At 39.2% G+C, this 25,256-nt stretch overlaps 1 protein-coding gene across 1 annotated transcript in view; it reads left to right on the plus strand.

The window, feature by feature from the left end:
- The window catches only part of LOC124594805 (TAF5-like RNA polymerase II p300/CBP-associated factor-associated factor 65 kDa subunit 5L), a 156,024-nt gene that overhangs the window by 84,478 nt on the left and 46,290 nt on the right, over positions 1 to 25,256 (plus strand). The window contains exons 5-6 of the mRNA XM_047133235.1: positions 10,582 to 10,683; positions 14,242 to 14,378. Of these exons, the coding sequence (XP_046989191.1) occupies positions 10,582 to 10,683; positions 14,242 to 14,378 (239 nt within the window). The remainder of the gene's footprint in view (positions 1 to 10,581; positions 10,684 to 14,241; positions 14,379 to 25,256) is intronic.

Raw genomic sequence — 25,256 nt, forward strand, 5'->3', positions numbered from 1 at the left:
CTATTCTTGTTATGTGGGGAATCCATTTCTGAAGTTCTGTCATCAAATTTTGAAACACCCTGTATACATTACTGGGGGAGGTGTCATACAGGGGCTTTACTCTTATGGCTCGCTGCCCTAACTCATTTTAGAGACAGTTACAGTATAGCAAATTGCTCTTATTATTCTAACAATATTGGTTCCTAGCCACCAGAGATGAGCCTTGTTCCATGACTTGTTCTGCCTACTTACAGAGAAACATATATTTCACGCTGTACCTTTAATTACTCTGCTTTGTCATAGATGAGTACTGTGCCACACAGGGGCAAACTTTGTTAGTTCTTCTAACTGTTGCCTGACACAAAGACACCCAGTATTTTTGTCTCTGTACGTATCTACGTCAGTGCTCTCCGATATGGAACATGGTCTTTCTCACAGATTGCTTACTGCTGTAGAGGAATCAGCTCTGCAGCTCTGAGGATTTGCTAGTAAACTCAGAGGTATCTAGGTATGCATTCCAACGGAAACTTCCTGTTCTGTGACAGCTCATAATTGTGATAGCTCCTTATTTATAGTGTGCCAGCAGATAATTAGTTTCGTGTTCACAGAGTGTCTTTGCATTGTTAACCACAGCCATGATATCGTAATGTGGTGATGTTCTTGCTGTGGTTGTGGGTGAACCACTTTTATCTTTGCATGTTGAAACCATTAAGTTTGCTCGCTTGAACTACTTTGTGCTAGTGCTGTGTAGTCTGTATCAAGGAGGGACTTTCCTCATATCAGTAACATATGTTCACTTAAATTTAACATTAATGAAATTTGACAAAGCTTTGCCATCTGCGTCAAAGTGCTGCAAAAGTCATCACACCATCACTGCAACTGTCTTTCAGTTCTAAAGTCAGGCACTATGGCACCCATCTTGCAAGCAATTTGGGACCTGCAAGCAGTTGCAGTTGAAATTCACATGTGTTTGAGGATCACAGTTTGCTCGCTGTATTTACCTCCGTCTGGTGCAGTAGACTCTGAGGTCGTCTCAGATCTTATGGCACAACTACCTCGTCCATTTCTCCTCTTGGGAGACTTCAATGCTCACAATGTCTTGTGAGGCTCAATCTCCACTTGCCCTATTGTTTGGGTTTCGGAGGGCCTCATGACATCCCAAGAGCTGTGCACTGTAAACACTGGCACTCCCACTCATTTCTATGCTGGTACTGGGTCATTCTCAGCCATTGACCTCTCTCTCTGCTCTCCAGTCCTTGCAGACTCTGTTCAGTGGGAAGCCATTGGTGACCTTCATTCCAGTGACCATTTCCCACTCCGCATTAATTTACTGGATGGAGGATTGCTTCAACAGAACCTAACAAAGTGAATGGTCAACAAGGCTAACTGGATGCTGTTCAGCCAACTGGCTGTGTTTGAACACCATAACAGCATCCAGGAACGGGTGGGCCACATCACATGAGTGATGCATCTACATCTACGTCTACATTTATTCTCCGCAAGCCACCCAACGGTGTGTGGCGGAGGGCACTTTACGTGCCACTGTCATTACCTCCCTTTCCTGTTCCAGTCGCGTATGGTTCGCGGGAAGAACAACTGTCTGAAAGCCTCCGTGTGCGCTCGAATCTCTCTAATTTTACATTCGTGATCTCCTCGGGAGGTATAAGTAGGGGGAAGCAATATATTCGATACCTCATCCAGAAACGCACCCTCTCGAAACCTGGCGAGCAAGTTACACCGCGATGCAGAGCGCCTCTCTTGTAGAGTCTGCCAATTGAGTTTGTTAAACATCTCCGTAATGCTATCACGGTTACCAAATAACCCTGTGACGAAACACACCGCTCTTCTTTGGATCTTCTCTATCTCCTCCGTCAACCCGATCTGGTACGGATCCCACACTGATGAGCAATACTCAAGTATAGGTCGAACGAGTATTTTGTAAGCCACCTCTTTTGTTGATGGACTACATTTTCTAAGGACTCTCCCAATGAATCTCAACCTGGTACCCGCCTTACCAACAATTAATTTTATATGATCATTCCACTTCAAATCGTTCCGCACGCATACTTCCAGATATTTTACAGAAGTTACTGCTACCAGTGTTTGTTCCGCTATCATATACCCATACAATAAAGGATCCTTCTTTCTATGTATTCGCAATACATTACATTTGTCTATGTTAAGGGTCAGTTGCCACTCCCTGCAGCTGACTTATCTATCCCAAAGTCCTCAGGTTATCTTATGAGGCAGCCTGTACCTTGGTGGACAGACGAGTGCCGTTCAGCAATCCAGGACAGGTGTATGCCTCTTTGACGATTTAAACACCACTTTACAGCAGGCAGCCTCATAGTCTTTAGAGTCTTGGCTTAAGTGTAGTTAAGGAGAGCAAGAAAAGGTCATGGCAAGCATTGGTGGACTAACTGTTCCACTTTTTCTACAAAAGTATGGGAAGCCATCAGCAGGATTTCTAGTAAACACAAGTGTTCACCAACAGCAGCAGTATTGAAACATGGATGTCTCCAAACGCCACCTGGAGATATTGCTCATATGCTGGCTGAGGATTTTGCAAAAACTGCTTCCACTGCCAGCCAGGATCTGGCATTTCATTGCTGTGTGCAGCTGTAGAAAGGGGAAAATTGGATTTCAGAAACCAACAATTCTGAGACTTAGAACAACCCTTCTCCATTTGGGAGCTGGAATCTGCTGTGTCTGAGACTCGTTGTACTGCACCTGGTCACAACCAGATTCGATGCTGTATGCTTCGAAATTTGCCAGCTGCGTCAAAGGAAGTCTTTCTTGTATGTTTTAATCTCATATGGCAGACAGGGAACTTCCCCAACTCGTGGAGAGAAGCAATTTTGATATCTCACCTCAAACCAGGAAAGGACCACCATGTCTAAGTAGTTATTTGAGCATCTTCTTAATGAGATGTGTATTAAAGACCCTGGAGCGTACAGTTAACCATCTTCTGGTCTGGTTGTTAAGAGACCAGGCAACTCCTTAGCCCCTCTCAGTGTGGATTCCGGAGGTTTTGGCCCCTGCTCTGCTAGAGGCGGCTATTCAACAGGCTTTCCTACATAAACATCACTGTATTGGTATATTTATGATACTACTTGGAGACATTGTATTATTGAACAACTGCATCAATGGGGCTTTTATGACCACCTGCCGATCTTCATACAGTCTTTCCTCTCTCAACAATTTTTTAGGACCAGAGTTGATGACTCGCTGTCTGATTATTTTGAGCAGGAGAAAGGTGCCCCTCGGGGCAGTGCTTTAAGTGTTACCCTCTTTGCCATAGCCATAAACAGTTTCATGTCTATGGTAAGGAGTTCTGTACAGTGCTCCTTATTTGTGGGTGATTTTGCTGTTTTCTGTTTTCTCCTCCAGTGTTGCAACAGTGAGCCGTCAGTTGCAACTTAGAGTGCGGAGGTTAGAGGAGTGGACTGCAAAGACAGGTTTTCAGTTTTCTGCAGATAAGTGTATGTGTGTTCATTGTAATCCTTCTTGTAGTGTTTTTAATTTATCTGACTTGCATATGGGGGACACCATCCTACATTTTAGAGACTCAGTGAGATTTCTGGGCCTCATTTTTGACTCCAATTATCATGGTTGCCACACCTGAAGGCCAGAACCTTGAAAGTACTGAATATCTTACAGTGCCTTAGCCACAGTTCTTGGGGAGTAGACAGGACACATATGCTCCAATTTTATAGGGCATGCATGCGTTTGCGGCTGGACTATGAGTCACAGTTTATGGATTGGCCAGGCCTTCTTTTTTGAAGATCGTGATGCTGTCCACCATGAGGGTATTCAGCTTACCAGTGGTCGTTACAGGACCAGTCCCCTACCCAGTCTCTATGCTGAGGGCAGTTAACCACCACTCATCATCCAGCGGCAGCTCCTGATGGTGCAGCAGGCATGTAAGTTTCTTGCAGCTCCAACTTCAGCCACATACTTACTGTTGCTCGTCTGCCTCTGGAATGTCTTTTCTCCAACTATCCACAAGCCACAGTACTGTTTGGTATCTGTGTGCAGTGTGTGCTGGAGGCACTTAGTGTGGAGCACGTACAACCCCAAATCCAGGGTTTTAACCATCTGCTGTCCTGGTTACTGCAGAGGCCCTGCGTCATTTTAGATTAAGTACAGTACAGGAGAGATTGCACTCGTGCTTCAGTTTTTAACGAATTATTTTTTTATGTTTTATATGAGTACTACAACTGTTTAACTGTCTTTACGGATGGGTCTAAGCAGGGTGACTCTGTTGGGTGCTCTGTCGTTTTCCCGGATCATGTCCTCAAGGTCTGACTGTCTCAAGAATTTACTGTATCTGACGCAAAATTATGTGTGATCTTGCGGGCACTGGAGTGGGTGAGACATTCTTCCAGTGCTAAATTTCTTCTCTGTTCTGATTCTCTGAGTGCCCTTCACTCTCACCAACGTTTTTACGCAGCAGGTAAAGTAATCCAGGATCATTGAGGGGATGAGATCCTACTTACTTGTCTTCGTATAGGCCGCAGTGCTACGATGCTTGGCTTCCTATACTCTGGCGAGAGGGCTTTCCAATGTGTGTTGCTTGTGGCATGCAGATCACTGAGTGCCATATTTTTTTTTGGACTGCGTTTTATTTTACGACCAGTGGGCCTCCGTGGATTTGCTGACGAATCTGCCCTCTATTTTAAGTGATGTTCAAACAAATGTGGTTCAAGTTGTAGAGTTTTGTGAATTCTCCAAAATTTTTCCCAAGGCTATAGGGAGATGCGTGACTGGCTCACCCAAGTTTTTTGTAAGTAATCAACAAGGCACATTTCCCTGCGCTTTACTTTGTTTCCTCTGTGTTTTAATTTCCCTCTTTCTAAGTTGTTTTAGCGCATGTGAGATAGAATGACTGTGTGGTCATTTCGAGTGCCTGAGAGTGCAACAATTTTAGAGGTTATCTCCACATTCATTTGTTTTAAAGCTGGTCTGGCTTAGTGCCTCTAAGGTCCAAAACGCACACACACACACACACACACACACACACACACACACACACACACACAAAATTGGGAAATCTAAGCATGTCATGAATGATGTGATGTGGTAAGCCACGACTAATATTCAGATTTGTGGTTGTTTTATCTGCTGTCATACTATGATTGTCCTTGTAACTGACTTCAGCTACTGCGGTAGACTCTGGTGTCACAATGTGATGTGCCTCAACTGCGCGGGGAGCTTACCCACATAATTTATGAAATTCGTACACCACTCGTACACTTACTACAGTGATAAACATGCCTTTCTATACTGAACTTTCATTCCCTAATGGACCGCAGAATATACAGGGTGTTACAAAAACGTACAGCCAAACTTTCAGGAAACATTCCTCACACACAAAGAAAGAAAATATGTTATGTGGACGTGTGTCCAGAAACGCTTATTTTCCATGTTAGAGTTTATTTTATTACTTCTCTTCAAATCACATTAATCATGGAATGGAAACACACAGCAACAGAACGTACCAGCGTGACTTCAAACACTTTGTTACAGGAAATGTTCAAAATGTCCTCCGTTAGCGAGGATACGTGCATCCACCCTCCGTCGCATGGAATCCCTGATGTGCTGATGCAGCCCTGGAGAATGGCGTATTGTATCACAGCCGTCCACAATACGAGCACGAAGAGTCTCTATATTTGGTACAGGGGTTGTGTAGACAAGAGCTTTCAAATGCCCACATAAATGAAAATCAAGAGGGTTGATGTCAGGAGAGCGTGGAGGCCATGGAATTGGTCCGCTTCTACCAATCCATCGGTCACCGAATCTGTTGTTGAGAAGCGTACGAACACTTTGACTGAAATGTGCAGGAGCTCCATTGTGCATGAACCACGTTGTGTCGTACTTGTAAAGGCACATGTTCTAGCAGCACAGGTATAGTATCCCGTATGAAATCATGATAACTTGCTCCATTGAGTGTAAGTGGAAGAACACAGGGCCCAATCAAGACATCACCAACAATGCCTGCCCAAACGTTCACAGAAAATCTGTGTTGATAACATGATTGCACAATTGCGTGCGGATTCTCGTCAGCCCACACATGTTGATTGTGAAAATTTACAATTTGATCACGTTGGAATGAAGCCTCATCCGTGAAGAGAACATTTGCACTGAAATGAGGATTGACACATTGTTGGATGAAGTGTACCCGTGGAGGCCAATCAGCTGCTGATAGTGCCTGCACACACTGTACATAGTACGGAAACAACTGGTTCTCCCGTAGCACTCTCCATACAGTGACGTGGTCAACGTTACCTTGTACAGCAGCAACTTCTCTGACACTGATATTAGGGTTATCGTCAGCTGCACGAAGACTTGCCTTGTCCATTGTAGGTGTCCTCGTCGTTCTAGGTCTTACCCGGTTGCGAGTCATAGGCTGGAATGTTCCGTACTCCCTAAGACGTCGATCAATTGCTCCGAACGTCTTCCTGTCGGGACACCTTCGTTCTGGAAATCTGTCTCGATACAAATGTACCGCGCCACGGATATTGCCCTGTGCTAATCCATGCATCAAATGGGCATCTGCCAACTCCGCATTTGTAAACATTGCACTGACTGCAAAACCACGTTCGTGATGAACACTAACCTGTTTATGCTACGTACTGATGTGCTTGATGCTAGTACTGTAGAGCAATGAGTCGCATGTCAACACAAGCACCGAAGCCAACTGGCGGTGAATCGAGGAAGTACAGTACATACTGACGAAACTAAGATGAGCTCTAACATGGAAATTAAGCGTTTCCGGACACATGTCCACATAACATCTTTTCTTTATTTGTGTGTGAGAAATGTTTCCTGAAAGCTTGGCCGGACCTTTTTGTAACACCCTGTATAAGGTAGAATGCTGTCCTTAATTGTTGCATGCAGAAACTTAGTATTCTGTGACTAAAACATTAATTAGACACAGTTAGAATAACGCAACTCATGCAAATTGCTGGGAGTAGCAGTTTGTCATGGTGTGAAGTGGATTAATCACACAGGCTCAACGGGGAAATACAATCAGTCCACAAATTGCTTACAAGATGCTCTTGCCACCCATCCTAGAATATTATTAAGTGTGTGGAACCAATACCAAACTGAACTGAAAGAAGATACTAAAAAATATGCAAGGGAGACCAATGTGAATGGTGATGGGTTTTTTACCCAAAGTACAGGTACATGAAATGCTAAAAGATTTGAACTTGCAGAAGCTTGAAGATAAGTGCCAACTTCACTGTGAAAACTTAGTTACAGTGTTCCAAGAATCATTTTTAAGTGAAGAATCTAGGATACCACACCCTCCCACACATTGGTCCTGTAGGGATTTGTGAAGACAAGATTAGATTAAATAAAGGGTGCACAGAGGCACTTTCATATGTGAATGGAATGGGAAGAAAGCCTAAATACATAATACAGTTTGTAATATCTGCTGCCACACACCCTTCATACTGGTTTTCAGAGTGTAGATGTAGGTATAGACACAGATATTGTGTTCAGTAAGATATTTGTTTCGAATTCCAGTTGTATCTTATTGTCTGGTCACCAAATTCAGCATAAGTTCATCATTAGTTAATAGGTGTCAGGTCCACAAATCCAAAGGTTTTGAGTTCAGTACTCAAATCTATTCTGAATTTTTCTTGTGACTTATCATTTCTTTCACCTCTGGCTATTATTCCTGTATGTGAAAAATTACAAGCTGCACCATGGTTTGGAGTCAGTGTTAAACTATAGCCCCAAATCTTCACCATCACCCTCACCCGCACCAGCACCACCACCACCACCAACTGTTATACTACAGATTCTAGAGCCCTGCAAGTGATTGACCCATAAGAAAGGTCTTCACATGTCTCCAGTGTGCAAGAGAGAGCATCTGTACACTTCAAAAAAATGTCAGTAGGTGTTGCCAAGTGACTTGAATACTGCCTTGCCTAATAGCACAGTCGAGTTAGTGCTTGTCAATGGCCAGAGGGACGTAACTTACTTGTCTCCAGCCAGACACATTTCTCACGCTCGCACTCTCTTGCACATAGGCTGCGAATTTGTAGTGATCACGTGCAATGTGCCTTCCTTTTCACCAGAGCTAGGCAGAATTTATTTGCAGATAAAAATTATTAGTCATTATTCGAGAATCATAAATAAAAATATTTACTTGAAACATTTTTCATTTACACAAATAAGAACATGTATTTGTCATCTGTGGGTAAAATAATTAATAATAGATAAATTTGAAATCCAGTGACATTTATTGTTCCAGTTCTTTGTCACTTATTAAACAAATGTACATTTTGTTGGCTTTAAATTTGTTTTCAGAACGACACTTTTTTCAAACGTCTTGTCAGAAAGTTTATCGAAAATTTGCTGTTGTGACACTAAATGAACAAAATACATTCTACATCTTCAAAGAGGATATTGATGTGTTATATCTCATGAAGTTGTCTTTATTTCAAGATAACAATGCAAGACTTTCAAATCACAACCTTCTTCAGCAAAAATTAAGAAGTCATCAGTTCTGTTGTAGTTTTTGGCAAATAACTTTATTGTGATTCCAAGTTAGTTTCACCTCCCAAATCATCTTCAAAATATTTTTTTTTGTTTTCTTCAACATTTCTTTGGCTATCACATGTCTGTAGTTTGTTGTGAGCGTTGTTTGTTCATGGACAGCAATACAGATGAACTATTTGTTTTTACTTCCCGGGTAAGACATTGGTGCAATAATTTGCAATTCATGTGGAAATGTGAAAAAAGTCTCCCAGTCATATCTTGGACACTTTCTCGGTTAAAAAATTGCCAATGAGCTGAAATATTATGAAGTCTTTCTTGTACTCAAACTCAGTAGCTCTTTTGAAACTTTTCAATCTCAACACTCTACATAACTGCACAGATGCATGTCAGATTGGAAAACTATTCAATCTTCTAACAGACAGCTTACTCAATGTTAGCCCTAAACACTTTAGGATGACTTAAGATCTCCAGCATCATTCCACAAATGTTGTAGGAAACTCTACATTTGAAGTGTGTGAATGTTAGTCATTAACTATCATGAATTCTTGCATTGTTCACTCATTTTTTAGCACTGCAAACAAATTTCATAATTATATCAACCAGACATGTCAGCAGGCTTGTTACAATGGAGGAAGATGTTGCATATTGAGAATTTCTGTTGGCTGCATTTTATCTTTGGCTACTTTCGTATAAAGTTACAAATAATTTGTTCGTGAAGAAATTTGTTTGAATGATTTACTTCAATTATAATAAGTTGTCATGCTCCTTAACATAGATTTTTCTTTTATTCTGCCCAAAATATGTCTCAATGCCTGTGTGATTTTAGCTGCAGACTGAATGCAAGCATTATTTCATCAGCTGTTCAGTCAGACAAATTTCCAGTTCCACAGCTAAATCAGCCCACAGCTAAATCAGCAACGTTCATTAATATTTAGAATTCGATTATCCCTTTAATTTTCGTTTGTGCATATAATATTCAGTCTGTGTGGCAATATTTGATGACACTCAGATATACAGCATATAATTTCTGTGTAGAAAACATGGAAAATCGACAGCTTCAAAAAAATTCTAATTTTTTATTCATTCCAATGTTTACAGAGTCCATGTTTCCTCAGCTGTATGCCAGGGCCATTCAGAGTGTAATTCCACTACTAGTGCAAAGCGAGTGACGAGAATGAGCGTCTATCATGCAATTTGCCCTGTGGATGCAGGGCTATGATCAGCTCTCATTTCTTCTCCTTGCCAGCCAAAGGCTGCCAGTAATTTATTTTCATCATTGAGATTTAAAGTGGTTAACCCTAGTCGAGCACCACTACTTTAGTGTGCGTTAGTGACAGGTATAGATGCGCATGTAAGTAATAGAAATACTCTGGTCTAAAATAGAACTATGTATTTCAAACAATGTAAAATCCAGGAATGTAACAATACCAGAGAAGGAAAGTTGCTACTCGCCATACAGAGGAGATGCCGAGTCGTGATAGGCACAACAAAAACATTCACACAATTATAGCTTTTGGCCATTAAGGCCTTTGTCAGCAGTACACACACACACACACACACACACACACACACACACACACAAAACATTTATTAATTGTGGTAAGGAATGAGAATGTTATTTACTGTCGCACATTTTGTTATCTTTGCGTTTGGAACATAGAGTTCATTAACTCAGGAAACAAAAAAAAGGGAATCTATGAAATGAAAATGTAAGGCAAGAAATACAATTTCACTTGCACTACATTAATAAGATAATGAAGGTGAAAAGGGGAGAAAGTCCAGTTGATCTTCTAAAGCAATTGTTAATATTTTTTTCCAGTCTTCATTAGAATACAATTTGGAGTTGAAAATGAGCTTCTCTACCAATTATATTTTCCATACTACCAATCCAAAGCCACCTTCATAGTCATAAATGTCTGCTAATTGTAATTGAAATTCAGAACCAGCCACTTTCATTGTGGGTTTCATGTAGCATTAAACCTCTGAGCTTGTTTTTCATTTATTAGAAAGGAGCTCCCTTTCCCGAAGATCTTTTTTAATATTATTCTTCACACAGTTTTAATTTTGCATTAACACCTCTGATTGCAGCTACTGCAGGACAGGTTCAGTCTGGAGGTAGATGGCACCATCCTTTCTATCACCCAGGAGAAAGTTGCAAATGATCAGGCAACCACAATGGAGGATTCTGAGGTAATGACCTGCTGCAGACTCTTGAAACTATACTCCCACAGTTTATTTATTGATTCTGACTAGTGTTTGTGAAGAAATACTGTACTTCCTAATTTTTCATATCATTTTTTTCCTTAAAAATAAGTTTCATTAAGACAATCGAAATCACTGAAGGTAGAGCTGTCATGAACTTGAAGATTAGTTTGAACATTGCAGTGCATTTCTAGACATGGTTCTATTGTTTTTTTAACAGAGAGGCAAACACACATGTAGTCTAACATCAGTACACACTACAATTAATAAAACATGCATTAAGTTAGGAAGCCTCAGTACTGTGAAAATGAAAAGTTTTTCCTGTAAGTTAATTGCAGATTTATTAATGTAATACTTACAAATTTTATGCATTAATACACCTAACAGTTAATGTGAATCTTTGTTTACATCCAAATTGTTACTCTGGATACTGAAATAATAATTTATGGTATAATTATCAAACATGGGCAGCATAGCCTGTTGCAGTATGAATACGGCATAGGCATAAACTAATACTTTTGAGTGCTACAGATCATGAATGAAGTGCAAAACAGGCAGAATCAAACATCATTCTAGTCCGTGCCCATTCACTGAGCCCATAAAGTAAAATCTGACCTGAATCATGTCATAAAGCATCATTCAGATCAGTTCTGCATGGCCGGTGGTATCCAGTTTCGTTTCTTACATCCAGCTAGCCCCTCTGCTGGGAACTTTATATAATTGGCCTCAGATCTGCAGGTGTGTCAATCACTCACTGCACTATACATGGTGGAAGCTGACAAACTCTCATGCTGGATTTACTGATTGATGCGGGGGTAATACAGCATTTCATCACCCTAGGTTGAGAACGTGTGGATGAATTCAGCCAAGTTTATATTAGCTCCATTTTGGGGCGTAGGGTGACCAATACTGGAGCTGATGGGGTTTCTCTGGGATAGGGACAGGCACAGATATCCTATGGCACCAGTTATGTATATGGCAAAGCTGTGCGCTACATGACGATTTGAGACCCTGCACAGAAGTTCTGTGGTGTGCCATGAAACTGGGAGTGACTAATGCTGTTGGTCCAATACTAACAAGCTGCAATTGAAGTTCCCTCAGCATCCGTGGTCAAAGCTGGTTTTGGTGGCAGAGTGAGCATGATTCTGGGTCACCCAAAGACACAACTGTCACGCGTGTGCAGCAGAAAGCATGACCAGAAACCAACTTGTCTGCCAATCAAAAGTCTGTGTTCAAAAACAGGTGCCAGTTGTGAGGTGTTAGGATTGGGGTGGTGTGAAGAGGCTGAACAGTATCCTTGGTTGGTGTGCTCACAAACTTTTGGATGGGCTGCATCTGGCAAAGAACATTGACTGGGACATGTTTGTAAACAGAGTAAATGCAGCATAAAGATAAGTTGGTGCAATTATCATTTTCATCTGGAACACTTTTGACTAAATCTGATTGCACTCTGTTTACTTTCAGTCAGTGATGCAATAATTAAGAAATCTAAAATTCCATAATACCTGTATTTATCCACTTTAACATGTTAAATTTCTGTCAAAAACTGGATTGAAGTCTGCTGGAAGAGTAGTTGTTCAGTCCCAGAAAATTTTGTCATAGGTGTGGACGACATGTGTTTTGTAATTATGCAGCAAATTGACTTCAGTGAGATAAGTCTGTAGTTCATTGCATATGTCCTGTGATCGTTGTTTTCAATTTAAGGCTCACATATTTCATATTATGATTTTTTGTATGCGTGTGATGTTCTTAAGTAGGAACTGTGTTGCAATCTTCCATGGTGACTTAATTTTGGAAGACATTTAATACTTCAGTCATATTATCATCTTTCACTCTGGTACCGTCGTGATCACTGAATGTTTTTACAGATGATTTTTATCCATTGACTTACGTTATGTTGGATCAAAACTTTCTAAAGTTTGTTGACAATGTGGCAAGTAAGATCTGTCTTATCAATTCATTAAATGCTTCCCATGTAAGATGCTAACACTTTTTTTTTATTTTGTTAAATTTTTGCGTCTCCTCAAGGATTTGGTTCCGTTTGAGCTAGTTATGCTAGTCTCTCCGCCTTTGTACCAAATTTCTAATATTGAATGTTACTGCTGAATCATGGTGGTTTTCTCGTCTTTCACTGTTTTCCATGCTCCAAACTTGTCACCTGGCCTACAATATTTATATAGATCATCTACATTCTCCTCTTCAGACCTCTTTATTTGCTGTTGACAGCCTAAGCAGCTTGTAATCATTTTATTGTTACGTTTGTTATGCAGAAAATTCTTTCCACTTTTATTAGCTTCACATTGAACACTAGTGATTAGGGATAGTATAATATCCTTGTGTTTACTGACTCCTGTATCTGCAGTCACTGAATTCAAAAGTTAAAGCATATTTCTCTCTTGAGTGATTTATCTAACCAGTTCTTCAAAATCATTTTTGGAAAATATGTTCAGTAGAATGTCACAAGATAGTTTACTCCCACCTCTTGTTCTAAGTAACCGGTGCATTTCAAAGTTCCTAATTGGCATATTGTAATCTCCTCCAATGTCATAGTGCGTGAGCGGAGATTCTGCATGCTCTCCCTTCTTTGACATTTGTCCACATTATTTTGCATTTTGCTTAAGATATCTGATTATTATTTTTGATCACCTTGTACTATTACTCCTCTTAGATTATCTCATTTTTTGGTTGTTTGTATCTCATCTGACATAACTGAGTTTCCAAATAAATAAAGACACCCCTGCCATTGTTCAGCTTCTCTTCCCACCATATATTCCATTTGGAATTTAAGTAAATTTTTTCCCCTTTGTTGCATGGAATGTGGGGTGTGATAACTTAAAGATGGAAAGATTAGCACAAGATAGAAGAAGATAGGGGACCGTATCAAATGAGTTGAAAGATGGATGAGTTGAAAAAAATATTTATGGCTTCAACCAGCTTTGTGTTTATACTGTTATGTGTGTATTACTACTATGAATAAGCAAAATTGATTATGGGGCCTTGCACTGAACACTTTGAAGTTGACTAATATCAGGTTTATATTTTTGGTGTGCAAGGACATTTTGTCTCCAGTAAAATAAATACAAATTATTTGTTGTTGGCTCTGTAGTGTACTACATAAAACAACTTACACCTACTTTGTCATCAGTAGACAATAGACTACAAATAGTTATCAAAGAAACATCCTAAATTTCCCTCACCTCTCCTCACATTTCCCATTTGTCCTTTTTTTGACATTTTCCAACCACATTCTTCCTCCGCTAATTCCAACTCCCCAATCGTCAAACATGAAACTTCTGTTGTGTGACTGTATAGCATTAGCAGGGAAAAATTAGTTACACATTAAAAATATCATCACTGTACTACAGCAGTGACCAAGATGTTAAATTTATTACCTCAGAACCCAGTGTCCTGATTTTCTATCATTTTCAAATGTATTTTTGTTGCTCTGTCTCAGTTGTAATTATCTTTTGTAAATATATCCTCAGACATGTTTTTCTGCATAGCTGCAAAATCAAGTGTCATTTGAGAGTTTAAATGAAATTTCAGAGTGCATCAGATAAAGAAACTGAGTCCAGAGATGTGGATGAAGACTTCAAGATTGTAAGAGAAGCAATAGAAGAGGTATTTGATGAACCGAAGACCCCAACTACTGTCCTGTACACTATAAAAAATTGTGAGGAAATGTGAGTGTTACTTTCAGTTTGTACAAAAACTGGAGTATACATTACTTGAATATTTAGAAAAATGCTGCAACTGAGATATGTTAAGCCAATTGACAAGTATGGTCGAAATACTCACTGAAGGTGTCTATATGGACTAGAAACTAAACTAGCTTCATACCAGTAATAATCAGTGCATTGTTTAATTACTGTTTTTACAGTTGTGTTATGAAGTGTGAAATGTCTCAGACTTTTAATTTGAATGAAATATAGAATTATACAAGTAGCTTGGCAATATCCACATATCAAAAATTATGTCAGAAATTTTGTGCTAAAAAATCTACAGTCTTGTGCACAATTGCCCCCAGTTCTTTTTACTGTTAATATGCCTTTTGGAGAACTTGAGTAATGAAATAATAATACAGAACAATAATGGAAATTCCTGGATGGAGCAATACATAAAATAAGGGAAAGGCCTCCAGTCTCCTATAGCAGACCACTGCTTGGAACACAAAGCCACATACCAGGAAACAGCACTCACACTAGCTTTCAAGCTCTTGCTCTTTTTCTAACAAAAGTACGCGAACTAAAGAACTACCGCACAGACGCTGGAACGCACATTCCCTTATCCACTGGAGTGCATGTTTCTACATATACATCTACATGGATACTCTGCAAGTAACATTTAAGTGCCTGGCAGAAGGTTCATTGAACCACCTTCACAATTCTCTATTAGTACAATCTCGTATAGCGCGCGGAAAGAGCGAACAGCTATATCTTTCTGTACGAGCTCTGATTTCCCTTATTTTATCATGGTGATCGTTTCTCCCTATGTAGGTCGATGTCAACAACAGTGTCAAAAGCCTTCTGGAAATCCAGAAATACGGAATTGATCTGAAACCCCTTGTCAATAGCACTCAACACTTCATGTGAGCAAAGATCTAGTTGTGTTTCACAAGAACGGTGTTTTCTAAACCCATGTTGACTGTGTGTCAACAGACTGTTTTCTTCAAGGTAATTCATAATGTTCGAACACAATATACGTTCCAGAATCCTGCTGCATATTGACGTTAATGATATGGGCCTGTAATTAAGTGGATCACTCCTACTACCTTTCTTGAATATTGGTGTGAGCTAATGCATCAGCATACTCTGAAAGGAACCTAATTGGTATACAGTCTGGACCAGAAGTCTTGCTTTCACTAAGCAATTTAAGTTGCTTCACTTTGAGTGTCTGTGTGGTTTTGTATGTGACTGTAATTTTTGCTAGAAAAAGAGCAAGAACTCAAAAGCTCACGTGAATGCTGTTTACGGCTAAGTCAGGGTGTATACGACCCAGAACAACCGGGAGATCCGGGAAAAACCTGGGAATTTTTTCATCCAGTAGAAAACTGGGAAAAGCCCAGGAATTTTTTAGAATTCCGGGAATTTTTCGTTATTTTATTTTTCAGCAAAATTTTTGTAATTTTGAGTGGTAAGAACCGATACTCGAACAAAGGATATTACTGTATCCCGCTACTGCAGAATAATACTACAGCATTAAAACATGAACAAGAGAAAAAAAAGAAAAAAAAACTTAAATTGCAAAGGAAATGTGCCATATAAAATAACACAGTGCACGTACAAGCATCTGCCAACAGCAAAATGTGTCAAAGGCTTTAGGAAGACTGTGCAATGTTTCATTACAACAAATTACCTCTGATAAGCGTGACGCCACAACTATTTACATTAGATTCATTTAAGCAGTTGCAAGCGGGCTCATGCAGACGCGCAGTTGAGTCACGTATGAGTAATACCTTCTCCCGCTTCTGGCTCCAGAAATGTGGCTGTTGGCTGTGTAAGCAGCAGCAGTAGCAACAAGCCACATGGGGTACCTGGAAAATTTTTCTGGCATGCCCAGGCTGCCAGATTCACCCTTGTGCAGCAGGCCCGTATCTAGTGGGTGAGAGGGGGGAGGGGCTGCAAACCGAGGTATCTGAACCTGGCTGCAGTTTCGGGGGGAGGGGACAAATCTATATTCCTGAGGAAAAAAACCTTGTTTCACAAAGCACCTAGCATTCAGCGCACGTCAGTCTATAGATTATTCACATGATTTTGAAACGCACCCCTACTGGTTTTTGGACATTTTTGATCACATTCTAAGTTGATTTATGAATGCATGCAAAGTGTACATGATGTTTCTACCAGGGGAATCCTCGTCGCATCTAGAAACGAACTTTCCTGCCGACAGAACAGGACGGGGCTATACAATCTAAGCGGAATAAAGCCGAACTGATGAATGCCAACTGCTGCTTGTTTATGTGGTTGATTCAGTTTGCAAATGCTTAGCATTGTTTTAATTAGTAGCGAAATCAATAGATTCAGACTACCAGAGTGGAAATAAATGACTAAAAGGAATAACAGGTAAGAAAGACCATGTATTATCTTCTCAGTGTATCCAAGAAAGTGAAATTCTGACAGGAAATTTTTGGCCAGATCGCTACACTAGATATGGCCAGTCGTAGTCCCCGGCTAGCAGCCGCTTAAGTTCCATTCTGGCAGTAGTGCGGAAAACGCATTGTATGAACACGTAATAACACCTAATCCGAGAATAATTGCTGGATAACTAAACCAGTGATTGTGGCAGGGTAGTAAAGTTAACCGGAGAATGAGTTTTGATAGTGGTAGGAATAGTTACAGAATTAGTGATGACAAGATTGTTTGTTAGAACGAGGAAGGAGAAGAAACGGGGACATCACACAAATTATGGAAAAATATGATGATTCCAAATTTATACAAAAATTTCGTTCTACTACTTTTCAGTCTCATGCCTGAGAAACTGGAGCGTATGAGTGAAATGTGAAACTATTTCCCAACATAAAGCTTTTTGGTTGTTGTAGGCCAAATAGGTATTTCGTATTGGTACTTCATGAATTATATTGACGTACTATTAAAATGATCATTATTGCCAAAACAGTCTTGCTTATTTGGTGTGTGTTACAATTACTTCAATATTGGAAAGGCCTATTTTGTTTTATCAAGCAGACAGGTAATCAGATTGAGAAACCACACCAGTCTTTGATACTATTTGTGTTAACAACTTTTTCTGTATTAGAAGATGACATTTTGATTTTTCATGTAGCAAAATGTTTGACGAACTTTGATGAGGTAATAATTCTTTCACAGAAAGGAGAGCACACCATGTAAAGCTGCAGCAATATTAGAGAGAAAAATCGCAAGGAGCTAAGGATTGAAGAAATGTGTACTGTCTTGCCTGTCTCTTGTCTTCACTGGTTTTAGCTATCCTATATTTAATTTTATGTCGCACAGAAGAGCAAGTTATTACTGGCCGACTGGGAGCAGGAGAGGCACTACAGGACATTTTAATTGCCGCTGTCCTGAAATAGTTTGATGTCATCCATTGCAAAATATACGCGTTTGAGTTCTACAGAGCGAAATATAGTGACGTGCGGTATAGGAATGTTGTTTGTAGAGGTGTGGCACTGCACTTTGGCACACTAAAGACCAAATAACAGGTCTTACATTTCCTCGGAGATATCTGTTTTCTATATCAGACTCTTCAGAAAGATGTGCGCTATAAAATGAACTTATTTTTGAAAAGTGTTTTTCTTTTCCGTTCTGGTGCACTGAGCAGTGTGAGTTATAGTGCGGGGGGGGGGGGGGGGGTCTCTATGTGACCTGTGTTTACATTTAGTGATTTTTTTTTTTCTGTTTCCTCTTCGTTTACTGCTCTCATGTCAAATGAAAACAAGATGGATTTCTGTGCCTGGGAGCTATCAAGTGAATTAGAATACATTCACATAATTAAAGAAGGCTAAAATATGTTACTAGTTTCAGATTTTATTTTATTTCCACCTTTCTGACACTCGAGCATTAATCACCTTGCAGAATAATTAAGTTATTTTTGTCAGTTTGCTAAAGAAATTTGCCTTTAATAAGCTTTCCTGCTCAGGCAGTAAATTTATTTGAAACAAAGTGTTTAATTCCGCACTATTGGCTAGTTTCAACTGTTCGCTGCATTTCAAGTGCAGGTTTTCGTCTTCTAGCACATATGACATTATGCCATGATAAAGAACCAAACAGGAGATAATACAGTACTGGTACTCCAAGAAGATTTACGTCCTGAAACCATACCGAAAAGCTTAACGTCAGGTCAAGGCCTACGTCATTGAGAATCTGGACATACGAATGTGCGCTTTAAGGCAAACTATGCATTTTAGTATGGTTCACGAAGTTCTGACACTCTTGAAGTATCCTCTGATGTCTTGTTTCTTTTATGACATAATGTAAGAAGGATCTTTTAATGTCTCACATGTACGAACTTCCTACGTCACCATAGCTGTGCAAGCGCAGTGACGCCTCTTATCCGGTGCTCTCTGGCAACTGCTGAAATTAATCTATCTCTAACAGATCCTGGGAAAATATTGTGAATTGTGGTTTGAAAAGTGTTATTTTCAAAGCAAATTTCCTTTTACACAAGATGAACTATGTGAGAGAATGTACGATGAATTTCTTAAATCGCAGAGCATTTACTCTCATTTGAAAATCAACTCTTTGATGAGAAGCCATTTAGAAGAATTTTGAGCCCAGAAGACCAGAGATTTATGTCACTATTAAAAATTTTATAGGCGTATTTGTGTGATGTATCTTAAAGTGTAACATGCACTAAACAGACCAACATTGTATGTGGAAGCTTAGCTTCTCTTGTATCTTATTAATCTTCAAGACAAATATTATATGTGAAAGCTTTGCTTTTTTTGTAGCAACACTATGTATAGTGACTTAAACCATTAACTTTTCCTGTTGGTGGAATTCGAATTTATACTTTTGTTATACGGAAATATGCAGCGTACATGTTGCTGCATATCAAATACCTTTCCAAAACGTGTTCCCCCCCCCCCCCCCTGAGTTTCGTTTTCTAAAGTGCTGAGAAATTCTACACTGCTGTATAAAACCATATCCATTCAAAGGATTGATAAGTTTTACAGTTCCAATGGAAAGTATACTGTCACTTAACACGGAAAAAGTGTATTTCCACCCGGGAGGAAATGTATTTTTAACCGGTAGATCGAGGATTTTTTTTTCCTTGTCTGTGTATTCACCCTGTAAGTGTGTCTGTGCTCCACGCCAGTCTGCTACAGGTGAGTGGCTGCCTTTCCCTTATTCAATGATCATGTAGTATAGATAAGCTTATTTAACCCTTTCACTGCGCATTTACTCTCAGCGGCTCCCACCCTGTGTGCGCTATTTTCACCCGGTGCATATATATATATATATATATATATATATATATATATATATATATATATATATATATATATATATATGGCTGTAGCAGTCTACTGTTATTATTTAGATAAAAATGAGATGCAAAATCCAGTATTGTTGGTGTAAATCTTTTCCTTTTTTTTAAATCTTTGTTCAGAAAGTCTTATTTTGTTCAAAAAAGGTACTTTATTAGGAGAAAAAAATACAAAACATATTACATTAGTAATACTTCAAAGTGTGATACCTCGAAACAAAAATTCAAACATAAAGGCACATTACATTTTACACAAATGTATCTTGTGTCACTTTGTTTATCATGTTTTGCACATACATTACACCTTCTCTGCATGGCCTTCTTCTTTGAAGTTCGTGGGATTAGCAAGATAAAGTGGCACTTGGTTAGGCGTAAGGGATTGTCACCACCAGCCGATCTTCTTCCACTACGTCCCTCTGTTTGCGGTTGGTGGTGAATCTCTAGGATCTCCTTGATAAGTTTCTGTTGAAAATGAGATACTGAAATATTTCGTCCCCTTTGAGTTTTATATAATGCATGCGCATTGAGCAGAGACAGATCCACCAAATGAAAAAATACTTTTTTATACCATTTTACAGTTTTTCGTTCACATTCTACTGAACTTAGCATCATGTTGCTCCTGTCGACGGCCCCCATATTTTCAGTGTAGCTTACGATGCAAGCTGGTTTTGTTTTTGGTTCATTCGTGGTTCTGTCAATTTTTGTCAGTCGCTGTATTTTTGCTTGTATGAAGAGTTGAAAGCATCCTCACTTCCCGCTTGTCCTGCCACTTCAGAGCAAGAAGTTTATCTGTTGACATAAACTAGATCTCGTCTATGATAAAGCAGGCATGCCTTTGCGGTTTGTTCTCACAGTTCCACAGGCATTAGTCACTCTGTCATGCAAATAGGAAAATAACGTTGGGCTAGTGTACCAATTGTCAACATATAATGTGTGACCTTTACCAAGGTAACTTTCAAGTAAAATGAGGACAAAGCTTCCAGGTATTCCAATATTTACACCAAAGTCAGTTTCTTTTTTTACATCTGTTGCTGCACCCACATAAATAATAAAGTCAAGAATATAACCAGTTTCACAATCACATAACACAAAAAATTTTACACCAAATCTGTGGCATTTGGAAGGAATGTACTGCCTGAAGAAGACACGACCTTCGAAGAGAACTAAACTTTCGTCAATACACAAATTTTTAAAAGGATAGAAAGAACCTGGAAATACTTTTGTTAAGTGATCCACAATTCGACGTAATTTCCAGATTTTGTCATCTCCAGGATCCTTACTGTTATCAGCAAAATGTAACATTCTAAGTAACAGAAGATATCTATCTCTCGGCATGATTTGCGCAAACATTGGAGTATACATTAACTGATCATTGGTCCAATAACTGTTTATTTCATTTTTTTCTCACTTGAGCCATCAGAAAATTTACAACAAGGAAACAGTAAACTTTCTCATTGTTTATGTTTTTCGAATGCCGCAGTCTTGATTTTTCACTGGCATCATTGCAAAGGTGTTCATAATATAAATTACATTGCTCAGTTATGTAGCTCACAATTTCTTGGCTAAAAAAAACTTGGAAGCAGTCGTATACAGTACATAAATCATTTAAAGTGACGATTTCTACACTTTAGGGTCCAAATCAGAGTCTTTCCATCTAAAATCAACTGTTTTTGTCTCTTAGGAGATTTTTCAGGCATACACTCAGGCTCTTCTTCGGAATCGGAGAAAGAATCGACTATAACATCAAAATCGGGATCTGCATTTACTGGTTCAACGTTTGTTAGTTCACAAATATTTTTTATATTTGTGGTGACAGATTTATCTGCCAGCTCATCGTCATCATTATCTGCCCACCCATAATCAGCTGGATTGGGCATGATGATGTCCTTGTCGTCACTTTGGTTTAGAGTACTCAGCAGTTCATCATCTGTAAATGGACGGTAACGTCGCATCGTTTTATTCGGTAACGTGGAAACAGCCGCACACAAACTAGGTAATATAGTGATACGAATGAACTCAGCAGAAAGAGAATTCAGCATTCAGTAGTCATTCAGGTATTTCCTAGTACTCCAACTATTAAACTGCATACTTGCGCAACAGTTACCTCCAACTCGCTGGCCTGATTGTCGGCGTTAGATGTAACTATATGACTGTAGCAGGGAACCGCTGTAAGTATTTTTTATAGCAAATAGTATATATATGTCTGGAGCACTGAAACATTTAGCGTATATTTACGTCTGGAGCAGTGAAAGGGTTAATAAATTTTGAGATGGATCCACGTTACGCACACACACACACACACACACACACACACACACACACACACAAACGTTATCTCCCTGCCTTCGGAACTGTGCAGCCTCTAACCTCTTCCACGTTAGTTGTGCATGGATATCTCAGTTGGTGTAAGCAAATCGTGTGAAAGCAAGGTTTTAGCTTCAAATCTTGCCCTACCACTTAGTTTCACAGTAGCATATTCTCTGCAGCAGATGCACCTTATGCTGCCCTCACACAGAATGTTTCTCAACGTGAAGCATGGCAAACATGTTTTCCAATGCGGTCGGTGTGAGCTCAGAAATGAGCTAGTAAATCCCATGAAACTTGCTCTTCGGTGGGATTAGCAACAGTTGTAGTCTCTGGCAACAGATGTTAGCTGTATCTTTCAGTATAAAATGTGTTACGCATACTTACGAATTTGCTTTGGCAGTTCTTTTGAGTCATTAACTCCAACCTAACACATTTTGCTTCCTCAAATATTTGGGAAGGTGCATCAACATAGCAATATTTATCATGGTAGTTGTTATAAAAACACTAATCCTTTTTCACACTCGTTTGCTCTGATGCCTGTATGCTGGCCATGTTGTTTTGTCTATAGTGTATATTGTGCAGAATTGCCTGGGAATTGGCCAGTGATGTAAACAGCCATGGTCGAGGGTCAGTGTTTCCTGACATGTTCACAAAGTTGAACAAACTTACACTTGAACAGAGAGTCTTGTTTGTACATAACATTGAATGTAATAAATTTATAAGAAAGATTCAGAATCTTTCAGAAAACATAAAAATAAATAAATAAATATTTGCAGAAAACAAGATGTGAACTGGCAATCTTTCACTGTACTACAGTTTGCAGATGTGATTTGAGTCTGTATCTGTGATATTACAATGCGCTAAAGGATTCACTCACCATTATGTCATTGTCTGACATTCAATTGCAACATGTCGTTCCAGAAAGACGTGTTTTTTGATAAATCTTCAATGTGGGGGAGACTTGAAACAGCATATTTTCAAAGCACGTAACCTATATTATGAAATGGTTTTAACTACTGACATGTTATGCTCCACTATTTTATTATAAAAACTGCACCAAAACCATGCATTTTTTAGAGGTCCTCAAAGAGCTCTTGCTTTGAAACAGTGTATATTCATAGCACATAAGTTGTTGTATAAAAACCACCAAATAGGGGCTTCACTTGCAAATCATGATATTTAGTGTGTGTCTTCGAAGTTCCCTTGTTCTGTAGAAAATGATCTTGGATATCATCACTCACATTCCTCTACATTGTGCAAAGAACTGAATTGTCTGATTCTGTCTTTCATGCTTGGGAGTACTCTGTGATGTGAAATTTCATGTTGTGACATTTCAAAACTTGTCCAGCTACATGTCACTTTCATGGCCCATGTGAGGAAAGATTCCCAAGGCACATCTAAGCTACAGTTCACTATCTTTTCTCCCAGGTATGTTAGTCTAGCAGGAGATCAAAGAGAGTTCCTGAAAAATTTTGAAGGTAAGAGGAAAATACTGGCAAATGCCTAAGAGCTGGCTGTGAGTCATGCCTGAAGAACTACTTTCTAAGAACAAATTCGACAAAAGTCAAGTACCTGTGTTTGAATTCTCGCTCTACACAGTTTAAATCTATCGAATTTTCACTACAGAGTGAAGATCCATTGTTGTCTAAAAACTTTGACTACCTGTTTATGTTGACAGCTAATCATGTTTCAAGAGTTTATAGAGGTCCACAAGCCCTCTAACCAGTTCATCAAAAGTGAGCATTTTGGTAAGATTTCAGTGAACTTAGGATGTCCCAAAATACTTCCTGTGCATTTTAAATGTGTTATACTGAAATGTAATCTGTCAGTCCAGGCAAACATTCAACCAACATATGAAATACTCTGTAAAACAAGAATTTTTTATGGTGACATTGTCGTTTAGTTTCCACACAAAGGAATTGATGAAAGTGCCTAAAGAAAAACCACAGGGAATGCGGGTAGAACACACACTTTATTTGAATGGGGGAACGGTGTCATAGTACTCATGTTTCTATGAGAAGTCAACTCAGGGAATTCTAGTTGTTCTGCTCTGCTCTTGAAAGCTGAGCCTAATAGTCAGTATGCAAATGATCCATGTTGTTAGTTGCTGCCTGTGTTTCCCATATTATTCAGTGACTGGGAGCAGATGAGAAGCATATGGTTAGATTAGGGTGTAAAACTTTCTTACACTGCGGGCAGCAAACCCTTCACTGTGGCTATGTTAAGGGCTGCAAAAAAAAGAAAAGGGGATAAAACATTTGTTGACATCATTTGTGTCACAATTATTTATTTTATTTAATAAAAAATACAATTAAAGGATATTTTTACAAAAACATTCTTTGCACAAATTAATTTAAAACACGACACATGAATTGCTTTGATGTTAGTTTCAATCTTTTATCATAGACAAGTGCAAAATTTGACTCTAAATTGTCATTCACCCGATGGTTCTTATTTTTACAGGCTAGCATGTTTTAATGCAGTATCTACCATAACTCCTAATTGTTTCTGTCAACACAAGGATAGAAAATCAACAGGATTGCTTCATCAAATTTACCATATTTACCTGAGCATAAGACGACCCTGAATATAAGATGACAGCCCTTTTTTTTAAGAGGCTCCATGGGAAAATTTTATTTTTAACACAATGTGATTGATTGTCTACATTTTTATAATAGAAAGAGAAGTAAAATAAACATAAGGACATCGTTCAGCAAAATTTTTGATCAGTGTCACCATCATTGTTGTCATCGCCACCTCGTTCACTAGGATCAATATCTTCATTTGTAAACTTACTGGCATTTCTTCCATCCTGACACTCCTCCCAAAGTATTTCATCTTCTGGGCCATCCATAGCATTGGATACACAGCATTTTTTTGAATCCTTTCATAACAGATTCATTTGAGATTCTGTCCCAGGCTGGGCATGGATACTGATCGTTTTATCAACTTCCTGCCTGGAGTGAGTGTGTGGTCTCCTTGAAGAAGCCACTTGTAAAGCTTTCACAGGTGAACCTTAAAAAGATCTATTCACAGCAACATCTATTACCCGAAGTTGTGAGGTCATACCACCAGGAATTATTACAACCACTGTATTGTACTTCAATAGGAGATCTTTAACTGCATGTGTGAGGTGGCCCCTGAACGAAACCAGCACCAATGATTTCCTTCTCTTAAGCAAAGAGCCTGGTATTCTATTCCAAACAACCTTCAACCAACCTTGCATCAGGTCACTTGTCATCCATCCCTTTTCTTGGCATCCAAAGATAAGCCTTGCAGGGAGTTTCTCTTTT

Source organism: Schistocerca americana, chromosome 2 (assembly GCF_021461395.2).
Source record: "Schistocerca americana isolate TAMUIC-IGC-003095 chromosome 2, iqSchAmer2.1, whole genome shotgun sequence".
NCBI lineage: Eukaryota > Metazoa > Arthropoda > Insecta > Orthoptera > Acrididae > Schistocerca > Schistocerca americana.